General features: G+C 42.7%; 2 protein-coding genes and 1 long non-coding RNA gene across 4 annotated transcripts; 1 reads left to right on the forward strand and 2 right to left on the reverse strand.

The window, feature by feature from the left end:
• Positions 1 to 2,166: 2,166 nt before the first annotated feature.
• LOC111074121 (protein timeless) lies at positions 2,167 to 15,233 on the reverse strand. 2 transcript variants are annotated; one of them, XM_022366764.2, is made up of 15 exons: positions 14,925 to 15,233; positions 14,302 to 14,536; positions 11,264 to 11,486; positions 9,628 to 11,203; positions 9,420 to 9,561; positions 8,854 to 9,359; positions 8,597 to 8,795; positions 8,400 to 8,527; positions 8,188 to 8,341; positions 7,972 to 8,124; positions 7,559 to 7,910; positions 7,005 to 7,470; positions 6,829 to 6,930; positions 3,420 to 3,842; positions 2,167 to 2,916 (listed from the first exon to the last, which is right to left on the reverse strand). In XM_022366764.2, exons 3-15 carry the CDS (start codon positions 11,358 to 11,360, stop codon positions 2,811 to 2,813), a joined length of 4,404 nt encoding a protein of 1,467 aa, XP_022222456.2. In that variant the 5' UTR covers positions 11,361 to 11,486; positions 14,302 to 14,536; positions 14,925 to 15,233; the 3' UTR covers positions 2,167 to 2,810. The 2 variants fall into 2 exon arrangements, with proteins under 2 accessions (XP_022222456.2, XP_022222457.2); XM_022366765.2 differs by having other exon boundaries at positions 7,005 to 7,275; positions 14,925 to 15,229.
• Positions 15,234 to 15,953: 720 nt separating this feature from the next.
• Positions 15,954 to 17,735, forward strand: LOC111074126. Its single transcript, XR_005968152.1, has 3 exons — positions 15,954 to 16,772; positions 16,936 to 16,995; positions 17,055 to 17,735. It is a non-coding gene; the product is annotated as an uncharacterized LOC111074126 (long non-coding RNA).
• A 22-nt stretch (positions 17,736 to 17,757) lies between these two features.
• LOC111074125 (trypsin-1) lies at positions 17,758 to 19,200 on the reverse strand. Its single transcript, XM_022366770.2, has 2 exons — positions 18,382 to 19,200; positions 17,758 to 18,322 (listed from the first exon to the last, which is right to left on the reverse strand). Exons 1-2 carry the CDS (start codon positions 18,648 to 18,650, stop codon positions 17,767 to 17,769), a joined length of 825 nt encoding a protein of 274 aa, XP_022222462.2. The 5' UTR covers positions 18,651 to 19,200; the 3' UTR covers positions 17,758 to 17,766.
• Between the last annotated feature and the right edge of the window lie 60 nt (positions 19,201 to 19,260).

Here is a 19,260-nt window from a genome sequence, read left to right on the forward strand (position 1 = left end):
TTAATTAAATGTGTGTATACTCTTGGTTAATTTGGTAGCTTCTAAAGTGGCCTAATATTGAATGAATATTGAGATACAGTCTTCTCCTAGCTAACGGAAAATCACAATTTACGAATGTTTCATGACCTTTCTTCAATCTTAATCTTAAGATTAAGTATTTACTCATATCAGTACCTTCATAGTTTTTTCATTGTTTTTATTGAAAAATACTAAAGACAAACAATACTTTTTTTTGACTAGACTTGATTTGTATTTTAATTATTTAACCCAACAAATACATATGTACTTTTTATTACATGAAGCACGTTTGAAGCACAACTCTCGTTTGTGTTCGAGTTCGGTAAAAACATTCCAGACGACATCCAGACTGCAATTGTGCAATAGAATAGAGTATTTGTAGTTCTTAAATATCCCTTTCCTGCTACCTGAAGACTATCTTTCTCTTCTTTCCCAGTAGGTCTCTGTGTTGACGACTATTTGTGGGGTTTCCACATGTGGAATAATATCATAGTATACGTATGATATATAAATTATATCAACCTCTTGCCTGTTGCTGACATAGTAGTTTCTGTTGTCGTGGCCATTTCTGAACTTGAACTCAACTTTCAAATTAACAAGTTTTTGCGATTCGCAGACGGACTCATTGTGCTATTTGAGCTGTAGCTTCTTTGTATTTTTTCTTTACTTTCAAATCGGAGGCACATTGATTTCCTGTTCGATTTGCATTTCAACAAACTAATTTCGGCTTCTTCAGCCGCTTTTGATTCGGATTCACATCTATTAGCACCCTGGGTTTTTTTCAGAGACAGCCACCCTGAGTAATGTATTTTGTCACTTCTGACTTCTGGCTCTGACAACTCAATTGACGAGTGGCGTCGTCGGCCTGTCAAAGGTGCCGAATCGAATGCCCCTCAGACACGCAATCTCGCAGAGTCCGACTGTCCCCGCAAAGTCATCGAACAATTCCCACACAGAGCATTCGAGAACCACAGCAGCCGCTACGTATACACCAATAATAGATCTAATGACGGAGGCGCACGTTTACAGCAAATAAAATTAGCTGCTTGTCTTGGTAATTGAGCTGAGGCCGGCGAGCGGGGTAGAGTACTTTGCAGGCGAAGTTTTGGCTCAGACATGCAGTTTGGCCCGTCACCAACGACTAGATACCAACAACAATGGGAGAATGCAGTCAACTGCCGTATTTGATCTTAGAAGAAGCAATAGAGTCCAGGGCTAGGCGATGGTAGGAACTTTTTGAATCAGAACAAAATTAGAACCAAGAATTTAGAAATGGAGTAGCAACACAATCTGACCCATCCTACAGATGTGTTAGGAAAAATTTAACAATTGGGTATAGTTTTCTTTGAATCTTTACACTGAAATTAATGTTGATAAAACATTTTATTGATGATACATTAAATCATTGATTTTTATATGCGTACTAATTTATAAAAAGCTAAAAACTTGTATGGAATCGACGATGAGGAAATAAACGAAATAAAACGGAACCCAAATAAGACTTTGATATCCGAACTGGTTCCGATCCGTGAATCACTTACCTTCCAAAATACATAAACCACTCTACAAGTTAAGAACTGCAGTGATCGTGGTGGCCATCGAGAGTAGAGTCTAAGACGGAATGGGGCTGGGGCTGGGACTGTCGTCTGGGCTATGTTGCAATTAACTGGCCAACTAAGCAGCAATTGGCCACAATTATTATTATTATTTTTTGTACGACTACGTCTACGAGTATGCTTATGTTTATGCCTTATGCCTAAGCCGATTGTTGTGGCCCGGCGCATTTTGGTAATTGTTTTAGCCATGTTTTGCCATTTATGTGTGGCCTGAAAGACCGAATATGTGAATGGTACGGGGGACTGGCACTGTGCCTGCTGAATAGTAGATTTTTATTTATAATATTTTTTCTGTTCTGTCTGAGTCTGCTACCGTTTTCTGTGAGCGCCATGCGTGGAGTCTCCTCGGCCCAACCTCCACACAATCAGACAATCCTTACCGCAAAGTCAACCAATGACCTTAATTCGCTTTGCTGGCCACAGCTCGTTTATCTTTTGGCTCCGCCAATTTGCTGCACATTATTCACATTTGGCTTGGGATTTGGATTTAGATTCCTAGTCAAAGTCACAGACGGAGACAAAGATTTGTAGCTTTTACTACATAAAAAGCTTTATTAGTAGAACAACATCTCTAAGCATAACTTATGGTTATACATCTACGTACACACATGGTTAGGTTTTTCATGTTGGTTACAATATATTTATATGTATGTATGGGGTGCACTTCTACAAGCTTACTTTGGGATTTTTGTTGTAAATAGATTTATCTGTGTGTATATTTGCACTATTCAACCAGGAACTGCCCATTTATATAGGTATGGTATAGGTATATGTAGGTTTACGCTTACGGAATACAATACGGAACTAAGAACTAATCTTAAAATTTAAATTAAATATAATTTATACTAAAAAATAATCTTTGGGGCCTCACCACCATCATTTCTATTTTTAGACTTTTCTTTGTCATTTTTATAATGCACTTTGTGTCATTCCTGATTGATCAGGTATATTATTATTTGCATAGATTTTCTCTACATATCTGATTGTTCAGGTATTTCTGTTCCCATAAGTGTTTTGTGTTGTCTTTCTGTAAATATCTTTCTGTATACGAGTACGAGTATATGTGTAGATTGGTTTTTTGGGTTTAAGATTGGCTCGATATTAAGGTACATTTCATTCCAGCTTTGTGGGCCTCACACTCAATTCTCTTTCTACTCTCTCTCCTTTTGCCTTCCTTTATCTCCTTTCGCTCTCCTGATTTTCAATGATAGCGTGATAGCGGGGCACATCCTCATCGCTCACATACATTCGCGTCAGATCGGAAGCCACTGAAACATTGTCGCTGCAATAATCATGAGAACATCATGAGAAACAATCTTCACAAGACCCCAACGATAACAAACAGAAAATCACAAACTAGCCCAAAATCTAGGCAGAATTTGCATCCAAAAATAATTCGAACGAAATCTAGAAAAGAAATCTTACGAAACCAAGAAAAAAAGAGCTTAGATAAATCTTTTTTGGAGTTGCCTGCCATATTGGTTGCAAATGGCTGAAATTGAATAATTGGTTGCCATAAATTGATGTGAGACACTGTTCAGATATGTGTGCCTGGCATCCCAGACATTTAAGTATTGACAGTCCCGACAGTTCGACAGTCGGACATTCTGTCAATGGCCCGGGCCTGCCATTTTTGCGCAATCTGTCCAATTGTCAATTAGCTGATCGAGAAACTCCTGGGCCCGGCCTCTCTGGCTCTATGGGTCTATGGGTCTTCTAGCGTTGTTGATTGGGTGGTTCTGTTTCGGCTTTCGATTTTCAGTTCGCTTTCGTAGTGGAACTCACTTGATGATCTCGTTCTTGTAGACAGCCGCCACCATTGCGCTGTATTCTTCCTCCAAATGGCTGGCCCGTGCAAAGTGTGTGCCCGTGACCTCCAGTTTCTCGAACGATGACTTTATTGCCGCATCCTCCTCCACATCGCCGCGCATTATAGCCCCACCCACCGCGGAGGTGGTCATTAGTACACCCATCGACTGGGAGTAAACGGTGCCGCCGCAGCCAGAGCTGCTGCTGTTCTCGTTATGCGGTCCCATGATGCTGTGCAAACGGGGCATGGTGCTCCTGGGATTGATGGGATTTATGGGAATATTCATGGGTGGCATGGGTGTCATTGCCATCATCTGTCCTGTCTGATACATGGTGGGACACACGGTCCTGCTGCCCATGCTTTCGTCATCGCCAGTTATGGTTGCTGTGCTTGAAATACTGGAAATTTATGGAAGAAAACATAAATCGGTTAGTGGGGATGTTAGTATGTTTCACCCTCCAAAATTCATCGCTGATCGTAGCTCAATTAACCCTTTGGTACTCCATCCCATATATTCTCACACTTTCAACTTAAAGTGGCAGTCCCCGTCCCCACCAAGTGGTGTAGAGACTCCAGTGACTCAGCGCACGGCTCTATTGGTGCTACAGTTTTTGTTTTGGGAACTTGTTTATTTAATAATTAAACTGATTTATGAGACTGATTGATGGAGCTGCAGTGCCACTTCAAACAGAAAATCCACAGCACACAACACACAACACTCCAGTATGCCAGAGACAAGAGAGCAATAGGTGTCCATGTTGCACTTATTACTTTGTAGCCCACATAACAACAGCAACAGCGGCCATGGCAATAATGCAAAATGTTAGCTATATTCACCAGTCCCGAAGCCAAACCCAAAATCGGTGGCTACAACACAAAGAAGGTCGAGAACTCAAGCTGGGAAAACCAAAGCGAAACATGCCTCTCGCAAGTAGTCTTCTGCCCCATGCTACTGCTGCACTTGGTGTTGCCACCGACTAGCAGACACTTCGGAGAGTCCAATACACAGACCACGGGCCACTGAAAAGTGCAACCCGACGCTGAAGTTTTGACTTTGGCTTCCTTGTGGGTTGAACAACAAATAGCAAACGAAAGAGAAGAAAAAAAAACAGCAAAAAACAACAAAAAAATGAGAAAAATGTCAAATTCAATTTTTTCCAGGCTTCAGAGTAAATTACTTTGGAAAATTGCCTTTTGTCAACGCCCACGGCCCTAGGGCAACAAGCAAAAATACAAAAAAAAAAAATGGAGCTGACTCGTGCCCACTTGCGTGTTAATTTGCCAAAGCTTTGGAAAAGAGTTGTGCAATTGAATAAGATTGAGACATTTTTACTCTTCTAAGAGAAGGTTTCGTATGATGAAGGAGGATGCAACAAATGCTCCATACAAATAAATATTTTAAGATCTATGCAGATGGAGATGATGGATATCCCAAGATTTTCTTTGTTAGGTTAACTTGTGCCAAGAATAACTCTCTCTTCTTGCCAACACCAGGGAAATTCACACTGCGTTTTGCTCATTCTCCAAGTAATGCCCAACGACCTAACTAAACTATTGAGTCAGTTTTCCAGTTAAGTGGCTTTTTATGTATCGCTGAACTAATAAAAAGAACTTGTTTGCCTCATTTTCCCAAATCAACTGGGGAACTCACGCACTGCCTACCTGCCATTGCGGTGTTCCCTGTGGAGGCCTCTGACCGTAGTTGGGGATTGCGGATCGGAGATCGCATAACATTTGACTTTTACTTTCCATATAAAAAGCAGTTACAAAATTTTAGTAGGAACAAGAAACTCGTTTGACAGTGGCGAAGAGGTTGCGTCTAAGGGGCAGAGAATGCACTACCATACAATAAATAAAATATCAGCAAAAATATTTCTCAGAACGCAGAACTCAGAGCCAGAGACGCACATAAAAAATGTAAATTTTAGTCTTAAACTGGTTCTGATTGTTTGTAATTCGTAATTCTCATGGGGGTCAAAGAACCGAAACCGGCTGTTGCCTGGCCTCTGCTAAGGATGAAATCGTCAGAGATGAGAGTGTAACCTCCGCTAAATGTCATTTTCAGAGGATTGTTTTTTTTCGGCTCGGTGTTTTCGGTGGTGGGTGATTAAGGGGTGGGGTGACTCTGACTAAGCTCAAATTTCTTATTAGTGCTCCAACAATGGACAATTTTCGGATTATTCGATCAGATTATTAAAGTTAAAGTGGCCTATAAGCTTAATGAATTGATTGATTTACACTCGCTTGGACTTCGAGCAGCTGCAGCAGCTCTGGAGATTATCATGCAGACAATTTATGCATGTAGGGTGTGAGCTACAGCCGACTCTATATGTGGTATCTATCAGATACAACAGCTATAGCTATAACTGTGACTATGTGTTTGGGTCTCTGGCTGCGCGTGCTAATCGCGATGACTTCATTTCGTGTTGCGGCTGCTGTTGCTGATTCCGTTGGGTGCGCTGACAGAGGTCAGGCCCATGTATTTCATGGATAGCATTGATTGTTGGATAGCTGTTCGCCAAAACTTGTCCGAGGTGTAAATGATTCTCACAGAAACACGGACTGCTTTAAGTTGTTCCAAATGTGGGGGGAGTCGGGAGTTCGGGAATACCCATCGATAGGAAAACAGTAATAAGTTCTTAGATGATTACTCAGATTAAACGACTCTTGACAGACATCTGTCTTGGTTTAATTTTCTGTAGCTTTCATTGTCCCTTTTATTAATTCCATTTCCGAACTCTCCTTAAAGGGATCCTAGAACGCTGAACTCCTGCTCAGCCTCAAACACAATATCCCTTTCATCTTAATCCTGTAATCGGTATATCCAGCAATTTATCGGCAATCTAAAATCTTGGTCTAACAACAAAAAGCCATACAAGAAAAGTCATAAAACCAAATGCAAAATGCTGTTCAACATGAGCGGCAGCAGCAGCAGCCGTGGCAGGAGCAGCGGGTGATCGTGTGGGGTCCACCAAAGCGGATGAGGTATATGCCTTTATGTATGACCACATATCTCTATATAGATGGCTGGCCTGGCCATGGTTAGGTAGGGAGGGGGGGTGTTCTAGGAGCCAGACAATGGCCAAAACGGAGCTGACATTTAGTGCGCAACTGGCGACAACAACTGTCAACACACGAAAGTAAATGTACGAGTGGATTTAGGAGACCTGACAGACCCCAAACGGGGCTTAAAGTTCATAAATTTGCCATAAGTTTTGGCCAGAGACAGACAGACCCAGAGAGAGAGAGAGAGCATGAGGCTCATGTTAACAATATGTTTTTGAGAGCCTTAGAGCAGCTGCCGTGTGCCATAAATCTGAAGATTTTTCCAGCATTGTTTTTTTTAAGTTAGGTGGGGTTATGGGTGCTTATTCTTCCACTCACCAATCACTGATCTCTCCAAGGGGACCGGAGCGTGGATTCCGTTTGCTGCGCATGACCAACTGCAGCCAATTGGGAACAGGAGGCGTGGGATCGGGTGTATATCTTCAGAGTAAACGAGTAAAAAAAGAAAATATATTGAGTAAAAGTTGAAAGATATATTCAGATAATATTCTCACCTAATCATTGAATTGGCTGTCTTAACTCTGGGCACTGCAAAAAACTCATTGTTCGAGCTGGAGCTGGAGTCCATGGCATGGGCCTTCTCCACGGCCGTATCCACTTCGGGAATGAGGGATAATTCACCCTCTGCATCACCCAGATCCACCTCCAGGCTGCTCTGTGAGCTCAGCGAATTGCGGGGTCCCGTGTTATGATGGCATCGATGCATCGAGGCAGCACTGGCCGCGGCGGCTTCTTCCATTTCGGTGGCGTCGAACTTGAGGGCGTCTATAAGATCGAGATGGAGAGAAAGGAGAGAGGCACAGAGCATATCGAGATACACACACAAACCACAGAGACACAATGAGAGAGTGAGGCAGGTAGGTGGGCAGGTGGGGACGGACTTTGGGGGAAGGGTGGTCTCAGGCGGATTCCCATGATCAAAATTTTGGAGCATGAACAAAATGTATTTGATAACACGGTCTATACATCACCCCAAAAACATTTTGAGCAAGAAGTGAGACATTTGGCGGGTTATGTGGGATTTGGAATCTGTGGGATCGAAACTCACGTTTATCTACGGTTCCCAGCTTCATGGCCAGCCCGTACATCTTCTCGGGGGACCAGTAGTCTGGTATCCTGGCAAAGATTGAGCCCGCATCCACAGGCAGCTGGATGCCCAGCTTATGCAGCAGCAACACAAATGGCTGATACAGCAGCGTGGCCGACTGCTCGTTGTTCCACTGCACCACAGGGATGGACTTTTGCTTTATGATGTAGTGATAGGCCACGGGTTCCATAATGTGTGCCATCTTTCTGCCTGACTTGAGATTCAATTTGATGTAGCAGCATTCTAAGAGCACCTTTTGCACCCATTCCAAGTGCTGGCTCTTCTTATCTTTAATGATTAGATCCAGAAGAATCTAAATAAAGAGAGATTTGGATTAGATAAGCCTCTCTTTTGGGGGGAAATCTATTTAGTACCTGTATATCATCAGATGGCCTGCCAAAACCGCCATCCTTCATCTCTATTCCCGATTCGGTGGTCACCGATGTGGGTGTGGTCAACAAAGTTCTCTGATATTCAGCATCCTCGTACCTCATCAGGTCATCGTACTCCAGTAGGGTTATGATATCCTTCAAGAAATTAGTAGTCCATGAATATAACTCTTTTTTGATTATTTTTAGGGATTTTCTTACCTGTTGCAGCAGCTGCTGAATGATTGAAATGCGAGATTTGACTTTATTGCCATTATTGTTAAAGAGTCTGACAATTTTGCCAACCAAATCATTGGTGCTCTTGCTCTGTACATAATACCAATACAGGGTATCCATCTCATCGGCATTCCAAGAGCTGAAAGAGCAAATATTAGAAAAAATATATAAGATGAAAGTCTCACTCTAAACCCTACCATATAGTATGCTCCAGATTATGCTCTTTGGTCATTTCTGTCAGCGATGTTGTGGGTATAGTCATGGGTGTTTTGGGTGGAGTATTCATAAATTTGTGTATGACGTATTCGATAAGATCAGACCAGTCCTGAGGAAGAAAATGAATTGCTTAATAAGTAAACACATTCCAGGGGATAAATATTTATTTAAAACTCACATCACACAGACCGAATTCAGTCTCCCAAATGCGTGAATATGTCTTCAAAATTATCGGTTGAAATAAGACACCAATCTGTCCTAAGTCTCCACACACGTGATGCATCATGGTAAAGATGCAATCGTTGACAAACTCCCCATTGTTGGTAAAGTCCTCCAAAAGAATGCCATAGTAATGCATAACCTCCAGAGTGGCAAATCTATGGACCGTGACTTATTGAGTGATCTTCCAGGAATAAAAAGAGTCTCTAAACTTACTGTGCAATGTGCTGCATTAGATTTTCGGTCTTTTTGCCATCAAGCATTGGTCTCTCGTCCAGTACAAGGAGAAGTATGTGATTGGTCACGATCAGATCCTGCAGATACTGCTTCGAATGGATGGTGGGATTGAAGCGTCGCAGCAGCAGCACAAACAGACAATGCAGGTCGGACGTGTCAGCAATTTGGATTTTCAGCTGTCGCAGATGATCGCGATCATCGTCCGAAAGGTGCGTAACCTTATTGTAGGTCTCGATGGCCTGCAGAAACTCCCTGATGGCTGTCACCAGCAGGTGCATGCGTCGCAGATGGGGCTTCAAGTCACTGTCTCGCTGCCGCGCACTCTGCTCCAATTGCTCGCACTGCATGACACCCTCGTAGGTGAGGTAGCTAAGCACATCGTAGGTGAGTATGGTGTCAATGTGCTCCATGTCCAGCTCCAGTTGGGCAGAAAACTTCAGGAAGTACGTGACCAGCCAGAAAAAGTGCGACGTATCAATGGGTAGCTGTTAGAAATCAATGGATTAGTGGATAGGTTTTGGGAAGGGCTTTTGGTTTTCACTTACCGTATTGGCCAGCAGTTGAGCATGCAGCTCCTCCACTAAATAATTGTAGCCCTTGAGCAGAAAGTCCACAGTGAACTCTTTCAGCAGATTGGCAATATCATCTTCAGTGGGTGTATGCTGCACGAGTCCTTTCATGTTGATGCTGCCAAAGGTAGTTGAACAAAAGTTAGATGATTCATTTCGATTCCAATAATCGATGAATACTCACAGATTACTTTTGCTGCGCTTCACCAGCTTCTTGCGTCGTAGCTCCTTTTTGTCCAGGGGACTGAGGATGAGACGCTGTTTATTCCTCGGCTTCGTGTTGCATGGCGGCTTCTGGTGGAGTGGCTTTCCCTGCGGCATGTCATCATCATTGCTGGAGGTTGACACGGATTCCTGGTTCTCCACCTGCGTGGCATAGCCACAGTCTGAAAGCTCCGACTGCGAGGAAGGGCACTCTCGCTTCTGGGGACAGCATTTGCCCTTCGTCAGTTGTAGCTTGCCGGCATGTGGGGACTTTTGGCTTAGCTTGATGGCTGCCACATAGGCAGCATAGCTCTGGTGCTGCGGTGGGGCATGTGAGTAGGATGGCCGACTGCCCACGGGCAGCGGTGCTCGGAACGGCATGATACTGGTCGATACGGACGTTGTGGTTCTGGTAGTGTCGTTGACATTGTCAGCTGGTTGTGTTATAAGATTTAAGGGTTCCGAGGCCACGGCAGCTACCTCGTTGTCACACTCCTCGTCCTCCTCCTCCTCTGTCTGCCTGGCTCGCTGGAGCTGCCTGTGTATGAAGTCTGATTCCTCATAGTCCTCCACATCATCCATGGGAGATCCCATGCGCTCTTTGGCTTCGATGGCATCTTGATACTCCTGACCCTTGCGGCTCACCTCCTGAAGTGTGGCTTCAGTGCCATCCCTTAAGGCTTGCTGCCGCTCCTCTGGTGTCTCCTTCTTGCCACAGAGACTGCTCATGCTGATGCTCATGCTGAGGCTCATGCTGATGCTCATGCTCCGTCCCTGGCTGCCATTGTCCGATGAATCCGATCCAGTGGGATCCGAGGTCAGCATGGGACTGGACTCGCCGCTGCCCTGTTTCGGGGGCGTGGTGTTGCTCTCATTGTCCTCGGAGCTCTCCGACAGCGAAGCCTCGAACCAGAGATTGAGCAGCTTCTGGAGAGTACTCACGTGCTGGTCCTTGTAGATCAAAGCGATCAGTTGCACCATGGTGACGCCCCAGAAGGAGCGCTGCGGGCAGGTCATCAGGTAGATGAGCAGCTTGTCAATGCTTTGGATGAAGAGATTCCAGAGAATGGTGTTCTGCATGGTGATGCCGTGCGGATTGTTCGACTGCATCATTGGCATTACACAGATGCCGTGCGTCTCCGGTATGTGGAGGATGTTGCGCAGCAGCAGCAGACAGTTGTTGATCTGGTCGCACTTTTGCGGCGACAGCTTGGCATCGGACTCGAGAATGTGCTTCATGTACTCCACAACGCTCTTGGTGCTCTTGGCTTCGGTAAATGCCTCCTTGCTAGTGTACAACAACTTGTTCAGCTCGAAGATGGTGTGACGACCCACATCCGTGCGATACATCACATCGACGGAGAACAGACACTCCACTGGCACTGTGAGGTTGACCAGTATGCGGATGACAGACTCCAGCACCGCATCATCCTTGGCGTTCTCCAGCAATGGAATCAAATCGGATCGCACATTCTGGCCAAAGCAAATGGCGCGCCGGAAGGTGCGCAGCGTTTGATCCTCATACGTGAGCTTGTAGTTGATCTCCTCTAGAATGGCTAAAGAAGGGATATCCATCTTATAGAATTCGTTTGATAGCATGTCCTTCGCTTACTTACATAATGCATTCGGGCTGACCACGTAGGTGTCGCCCTCCAGGGACCCCAGCGAAGCGAAGGCGCTGTGCAACTGCGGCGTTGCGAGTAACCAATCCATAACCTTTCTTCTATATTCTCTATATAAAATTGTAGTCGTGTTTAATCTTGAGCTGATCTTGAATGATTCCTGTGCTCATTGTCAGCCTTGAGCATGAAAGATTCTTGTACCCTTGTGAGTTTGTAACTGTAAATAAAGAGAGAAATAGACTATGTTTTAATACAAAATTTACCTATATTAATATGTACCTTCACCATAATATGCATGATTGATTTTCCAAATATTATTTTGGCATCAAAAGAACAAAACTAAAAAAAACTTTTGGCACTTTTGTTTTGGTTTTGCTCATCTACTATTACTTCGATTCTCTTTTAGGCTCTGAAATGCTACGGGTAATGCCAAAGTCTTTGGCGTGGCACAGTGGGATAACACAGTTAAAAAAATTATATACTCATCTTTTGGCAAATTTACCAAAAGCTTTCTAAAATTTTATTTTTAATATAGTTTTATTTGAGGAGGTATAAGCACTCAAAGCTGAAAATTGTTTCAGTGTGATGGCGGTGTCAATGTGAAACAATTTATTGAACTCTTATTCGCTTCTTAATTTAGCCAGCTGGAGCAGGCAGGGCCCCACTGTGCATATGCATGCGCTGAGGCTCGTCGCTAACGAACAGACGAAGCGGTGAGAGACGATGCATAGCTGAAAAGAGAATTAAAACCCAGCGCGCTCCCTCTGTCTAGGAGGCGTAGCGATAAGCCCCGCCATAGAACCGGTTTTTTGGTCGCTCATGCAGCATCTTGTTATTGTTTAGTCTTTGGTACAACTATATAAGGTAGTCTTATCGCGACATCTGCTCTCTTTTGAGGACGATATGTTTTCAGTATACAACAACTGTCAAAGAGTGCTGTCTCTTTCTTGCGCTTGTCTCTCTGAGAGCCGAGAGAGAGGGTTGAAAATATTTATCGTTCTCCACCCAATGTCCTCTAGCTCCTCTTCAGGGACTGAAACCAAAGCCAAACGCCAAAGTTCCTAAAGAGTCGACTGCATGTGACAATCGAATACTCGCGAATACTCGCAACTCGTCGTTGCAAGATTTTCATATGAATCGAAATATGAATCCCATACACGTGCCCAGGTGCGTGCTGCCCATTTACTACCCGTCGTGCAGGGCTAAAGGAAATTCCCAGAAACAACACTTTCCCAGCTAGAGAATTCCCGAAGCCAACCTTCGCCCAGTCAAAGTCGAAGTGGAAGTCGGAAGCTGAAGCGGAGGCAAAGGAGGCGATGTAAACATAACCAAGGAAAAGCTACGAAAGGGGCGGCATGTAGCCGCATGTGACTTACACAGACATTCAAATTGATTGTGTAAACAATTTTCAGCTGAAGGGTAGGGGCAACGGTGGCACCAGTGGATGTGTGGCAGTAGGAGAAACAGCAACATAAGACAGAAAACAATTGAGGTGCTATCGAGACCCCCCATTGAGATATTTTTAGCGCCTGAATAGGCAGCAGAAAAATGCCACCAGCTCCACCTAGTTTCCCCCCGTTTTTGTGGCTTCCTCTTAACTGACTTTGAAATGGCTTTTTCCCGCTTTGTTCTGATGGTAAAGTAGATTTTCCTGGCTAATAGGCAATCCTACATTTGCAGCAAAACTCTGAGTGGCATAGCAATTTTGTGGCAAGCTTTTAGGCGAGCACGTTAAATGGCACGCATCTGAAAATACATTAGGGGAGATGAAGGAAATAATTCCCTTCTTTAGTTGATAAATTAAATTTAAAAGGAATAGATATTTAATTAAGAGAATTAAAAGGTTGGAAATAGGAGAATATCATATAAGAATGAAGTTTAAAGGTAAAATTCATAAATAAGGAAAATATATATCGATCGAAATATACATATGATAGATCTTCTTCTAATTAAAGCTTTTTCCAAGATAGAATTTTATCTTCAATGACAAATTTTCAAGCCCTTCAGCATGGTCTGCACCACCTTTTAATTACTTTTGTCTTTTCGGTATAATCTAGTATAATCTTTAAACTAATCTTCTGACATACATATATGTATATCTCTCGCACTTACTTTTTATATTTCTAGAGGCTTTATGTGAAATAGCATAAAGCCTCTAGAAATTTAAATTTTGCCAAAAAATACTCTTAAATGCAAATAACAATCAAATCCATAACCACATTTTATCCATCGATCTCAATTGCAAATAACCCCAATACCATTTCCGCCGATTGGTTATGAAATCATAGAATGAAACTTACATAAAACTCGTAGCGAAACCAATTGAAAAAAACTACAAATGATATGCGCATTGGATTCATGACTGAACTTCTGACTGAGAAAAAGGTTGCAAAGGAATAAACATTTCATTCAAGCAATTCCACGCCAGACCTACCTACTTCGGATTTAGAATTTTAAACGGAAATCGAAGATAGAAAAATAAATAAATATTTTTTAAATCAAATGTGTCGGGGTGAAGGAGATGCTTAAAACCCAGGTTGAAATGGAGGGGCCCCAGATAGTATCTGTATGTGTGGCAATGGGACAAGCAAACCAGAGTGACAGGCAAGGTACCAAAACCCCCCCAATTTGTTTGATGTTTGTGGAACTGCTTTTGACAGCCAATCAATTGGAGGCCAAGCCTCCAACTCTGTTAACTGCAGGCAGTTCAATGACTGCCACTTACATAAGATATTGGGTGTTCGGGCTGAGAATTTGGATGTGAATTTTCCCATTTCTTGGAAAGAATGGGCAAGAATGTGGAACATATCTGTACATAAAGCTCCCTTTAATATTATTCAATTTCACACTAAAACATATATTTAATTCTTATTTAAATGTAGCGCAAAATAAAGCTTTATCTCTCAGCTTTTTTGTGCTTTAGGGGCTGTGCTACGTGATTGCCGACTGTGATAGGTCGTGTATGCCTTAGTATCCTCGACCCGCCCTGTCCTAGTGCTATCAGTATTCTCTATGAGGTCTCTGTCTCTTACCGGATTGTATTTTCTTCTGCCTCTGTCTGGGTATATGTCTGGTTTTCCACCGTGGTTTGAGAGTGATTTAAGTTCTGCGAAATATGTCTGGTAGATTTTGTTGAGCGTTGCCATGCACTTGATCGATTTATCTGGTTGTAATTGTTCTAGTATATGTTTTTTATGTATATTTGTGGCAGGAAAAATCACACCAAATATTTTGAGAATTCTGATTTTTTATGTAGCTCTGAAAATACTTTGTAAATAATTAAAATTTTGATTAGATTTACTATAGGTCATATTATATGTTTCACTTTTATATTTTATATCTCATGTCTAGTCATTCCTCACTTATTATAGTTATCTTTCTTTGCATATTCTATTTTAAAGTTTGTCTCATACACAATCAAACAACTGCGTATTTACAATTCCACTCTTCTCGATTACTGCCTTTTTTCAGAAAGGGACAGAGACATAGTCATAGTCATTCACTTGCACCAATACCAAGCCAAAACATGAATATATGCACACACTTTTACAAGATTGAAATATTTTAGCTATTCATTTACCGAATGCATTTGAAATGATTGTACTTTTTGGAACAATGTTGAACAAACTTTTATAATTTATAATGTAAAACTTACTATCAGGGTAAGCCCAATAAATATAATAGATGCAATATCTTAAATACTTTGTTGAATATTATGAATATTTGCTATTATATTTCTGGGTGTATGTTTGCTGTTGCGCGAATCGAACCGCTTTGATGGAACTCTGAGAGTTACTGCTACTTATATTCAGCCGCTGCTGCAGCCACAGCGCCACATCACTCGTCGAGCAGCCCGAACACGGTAGATACACCCACACGAACACCCAATATTCTCCATTCACATTGCAACCGCATGAGACGCCAAAGCCGAAGCCTCCCTCCAGAGCCACAAGTTGTCGTCGGGCCCCGCATTCGTGTGGCGCTGTGTACTGCTGTTCTGTCTGCGAGAGAGCGACGCAAAGTTCTGCTTTGGGCATCTCACTCTAACTCAGCGAGACAGTGCCCCCACTCACGTGTAGCGACAACGTGCGGCACGTTTGTTTGTCTAGTGGATGAGAGTGTTCGATAACCATGAATAACAAGGCAGCAACAGCTATGCCAGCAACAAATTCAGATACACTGGCGAAAATATAATATTATTGGATCAATAATTAAATATCTATTTTAAAGTGGGGAAGGAAAAAGATTGAAGTACAGAATATAAATGCTGAATGCGGAAATTTGTTCTAGAATTAGCTTATAATATTCAATTACCAACTATTTTGGCTATAATCTAAAGATTACAGCACTAACTTCTTTATTAAAGGTGTCCACCAATATTAGCATACATAATTATACATATGCTTAAAATATTTAAAATAATAAGTTCATTTATGTATATAATTTTAGTTTTAGGTTCAAAATACTCGTAAGTACTACATTTTACAAATAACACATAGATTCACAATTTAAAATTTGTTGACTCAAAAAATTATTATTTTATAATATAAACACATATTTCAAGTGAAAAAATGTATTTTAACCAACAATCCTTAAAGCTATCAGAATTCCTCTAATCTAACTCCATTTAGAACCTTTTCTCTCAGTGTAAACTCATTGCTATTTCAAAGCTTTAAACGCTTTTCCCTTGGCTAGCTCGCAACGCAACGGGAGGCGATTAGACAGTGTTGGGGGTTCGGTTTTGGCTGAATGATTATGACGTTGCTGAATGATGATTGCCGACTGCTGACTTCTGTTGCCTAATCCTCTAGCAGGAAATCAACAGTTGGTTCTCGAAGACGAACACGAGGAGGGAGGAGGAGGTCTATGCACTGCGACAGAGTGGGTTCAATACCTTGGACTTCGCTCTACGGCGCGAGAGAGAGCCCCCAGAACGCGACGCGTCGTCACCAATTCGCGGCTGAAAATGAACTGTGGGGATCAATGAAATGGGAATGGGGCGGCGCACTTCTTCTGTCGCCGCTATGTATCCCACCTTGGGCTCTCCAATTTTCATTCACACATAAATACTACACACGTTGAAAACAACAGGCACTTGTCATCGACTTGGTCCGAATATCTTATTGAATCACATGAATGCATGTCTGTGTGAGAGTGCTGTTGCGAGAAGCTCTGGGAGATCATATTATGGGGCATTTAAACACCAAGAAACCCGAAAATGCTTCGGGGAGCATGAAAGATTGATTAAATAATATTCAGTACTGTAGGAGGATTTAGGTACTATCACTACTCCAACTAATCAGTAAAACATTCCATTGAGAATAATATTTCTTGTTGATCTTGTGTAATTATGTCTTGTGTATTGCTTAATAGGATCGCAAGGAGGCCAACTGTCAAGGACAGATCATTGATATTTATAGGTAGTTATATAATCGATCAGTGGCAACAAACGAGATAACAAATGGCCTTAAAGAGATCCTGGAAACCAGTGAACCAATCACAGGTATCTATTATATTGTTTATAGTAAAAAATAAGAATACAATTTTATTCGACCCCAAGTGACCTGGGGTCACTGGAGAATATGTCTTTTAAGTGTGATCTTCAGTGGAACATATCAGAGTAATCAATAACCTTTTAGCTTTCATTTTGAATCTTCAATCTGCAGGAAGATAAATCGTATATCCATCAAAGGGAAGAAGTAAAGCGTCTCGTCATTAATAATAAAGTGATTCAGAACGATTTAAAGAAATGAAAAGAAAAGTGAAATATGTTTTATATTTACAGATATTAGCCTCTAGAAGCGCAGAACAGAGTTATCAATTGCATAGAACCTTTCCGCTTGGCATCATGTAAGTCATGTGATCACCCGGCCATTCCTCCCGTATGTCAGTGCCAAGGACTTACTCGTATAAGTACGTAAGTATATCTATCTACAATACATCCGAATTATGGAACAGATAATGTTAATTTGACAAACTAAATTATCACTAAAAAAACACAATGCAGTGAGGGGATTAGCAATAAATAAAATGAATTTTAAAATGTTCATGTTACAAACAGAGTACTTGTCTCCTCGTACTCCTTTTGTATACATAACACGAATAATGCGCATACGCCACATGTAACACACATGACAACAAGAATGAACAAGAGCTCCAGAACGTGAGCCTCCCCTTCCAAGCTGCAAAATCCAAGACGCGAACTATGAAGATGCATCGCAGTTATATGTCATGCGCCGAAGCACACGCCGCAGTCGTGGAGCGACCTCCGCTGCTGAAATGTGCCCCATGGAGCTGCGCCAGCAACGCGACTGCCGATGCCACCACAACGACCTCCGCTGCCAGCAAAATGTGCAGACGGGGGAAAGACATTCGCATGTCTGGCAAGTACATTGCGTGCTGGCAACGTGTGCATGGAGTCCTCTTGAAGGAAAACGGATTATAAAACGCCCCTTCATTAAATCGATTATCTTGCGTTTTATTGAAGAACTTTCATGCTAGATGCCACTGTGCTCCTTCACCCACTCGCGGGCAAATGCCACTCGAGAGTAAACGCCCGGATAGTCAGGCTTGGCACAGCCATAGCCCCAGCTGACAACGCCCACCAGCACACCCGACTCACTGACCATTGGGCCGCCAGAATCGCCCTGGCAAGCATCCTTGCCACCCTCCATGAACCCTGCACAGATCATACGCTCGGTCACTCCGCCATATTGCTTGTACTTTTCGCTGCACACCTTCTGGTTTACCAGCGGCACCTCCACCTGCCGCAGCCACTCGCGCGACTCCAGAAGGTTCTGGGTATTCCCCCAGCCACTGACAAAGCAGGTCTCCCCGTCCATGAGCGTCTGCTGCGGGTCCGGTAGCTTGATGGCCCTTTTGGTGTCATCAAATTTAATGGGATGCTGCAGCTGCAGCAGCGAGAAGTCAAAGTCCACATTCGAAAAGTTGAATTTGGCATGCTGCACAATTTGCTTGACCCGGAGGAGCTCTCCACTGCGAGCGAACTCCGAGGTGCCCAAGCGAACCTTCAGACGATCCGCAGTCTTTCCACTGAAACAGAAACAAGAGTTAAGCCCTTGGGGAAAGGAGTGGTGTGACATCCTACTCACTATGTGCAATGGGCAGCGGTCAATATCCACTCCTCGGATATCAAGGATCCTCCACAAATGTGACTGGAAGTCTGTAGCGACACCTGATGTGGCGCATCTGTGATGTTGATGCGATGTCCACCCACAATGCGGCCATCCAGGCGGGGTTGAGTCTTCAAAAGCGTATCCTTCAGGGAACGCTGTCGCATAATCGGCTGGGGTATAAGGCAAACGCCTCCAAACACCACCATGCTGCACTGAAGCAAGAGAAACACTCGAAGACTCAACATGTTTGCTTCACGCTGAAACTAAACTTTGCTTTGGATTCGTTTGGTGTTAAAGCCTTATATATGCTATGGATGGGCTCTTAGCTAAAGATAGCCACCCACTGAGTCCAAGAAAACCCGCTGAGATACCGCTGAAGCGCTTATCTGACGAATGACCCACAAAATCCAACAAGAAGAGGTCGAAGTCGAAGGATTTGATACTCTTTTAGATCCGTAGTTCCTAAGGAAGCTATAAGATAAAATATAGAAATTATTTTTATATAACACTTTATTTTCTAATATTTGTTATTTATCTTTAGAAACAGAAAAGGTTTTCTCGCAGACTTGTTTTCTGACCGATTTATAGCCGACAAGATAGCCTCTTTTTAAAGAAATAAGACGTAAGTCTTCTTGTCTAAAATCTCATAGCTTTGAAAAAATATTAAAATACTGATTTTTGTCTGATTGTTCCTGGTCATATTGCAAACATCTGCTCAAAATCATCATACCCACTTTAAGGCAATATTAAGACAAAGAATGCAACGCACTTTTGGGGTGGTTTATGGGATGTGCTCTCTAAAAATACAATTTCTGGGCCACGGCGGTGCTCGTAATCAAGTCGCTTGCGTCTATG

Source organism: Drosophila obscura, unplaced genomic scaffold, assembly GCF_018151105.1.
Source record: "Drosophila obscura isolate BZ-5 IFL unplaced genomic scaffold, ASM1815110v1 contig_36, whole genome shotgun sequence".
Lineage (NCBI taxonomy): Eukaryota > Metazoa > Arthropoda > Insecta > Diptera > Drosophilidae > Drosophila > Drosophila obscura.

Coding starts and splice junctions, on each gene's coding strand:
- LOC111074121 (XM_022366764.2), bottom strand. CDS start 11,360: ATGGATTGGTTACTCGCAACGCCGCAGTTGCACAGCGCCTTCGCTTCG. Junction 8,528..8,596: donor CTGAATTCGGTCTGTGTGAT/GTGAGTTTTAAA, acceptor TTTCTTCCTCAG/GACTGGTCTGATCTTATCGA. Junction 8,342..8,399: donor AATCTGGAGCATACTATATG/GTAGGGTTTAGA, acceptor TTGCTCTTTCAG/CTCTTGGAATGCCGATGAGA.
- LOC111074125 (XM_022366770.2), bottom strand. CDS start 18,650: ATGTTGAGTCTTCGAGTGTTTCTCTTGCTTCAGTGCAGCATGGTGGTG. Junction 18,323..18,381: donor ACCGCTGCCCATTGCACATA/GTGAGTAGGATG, acceptor TTTCTGTTTCAG/TGGAAAGACTGCGGATCGTC.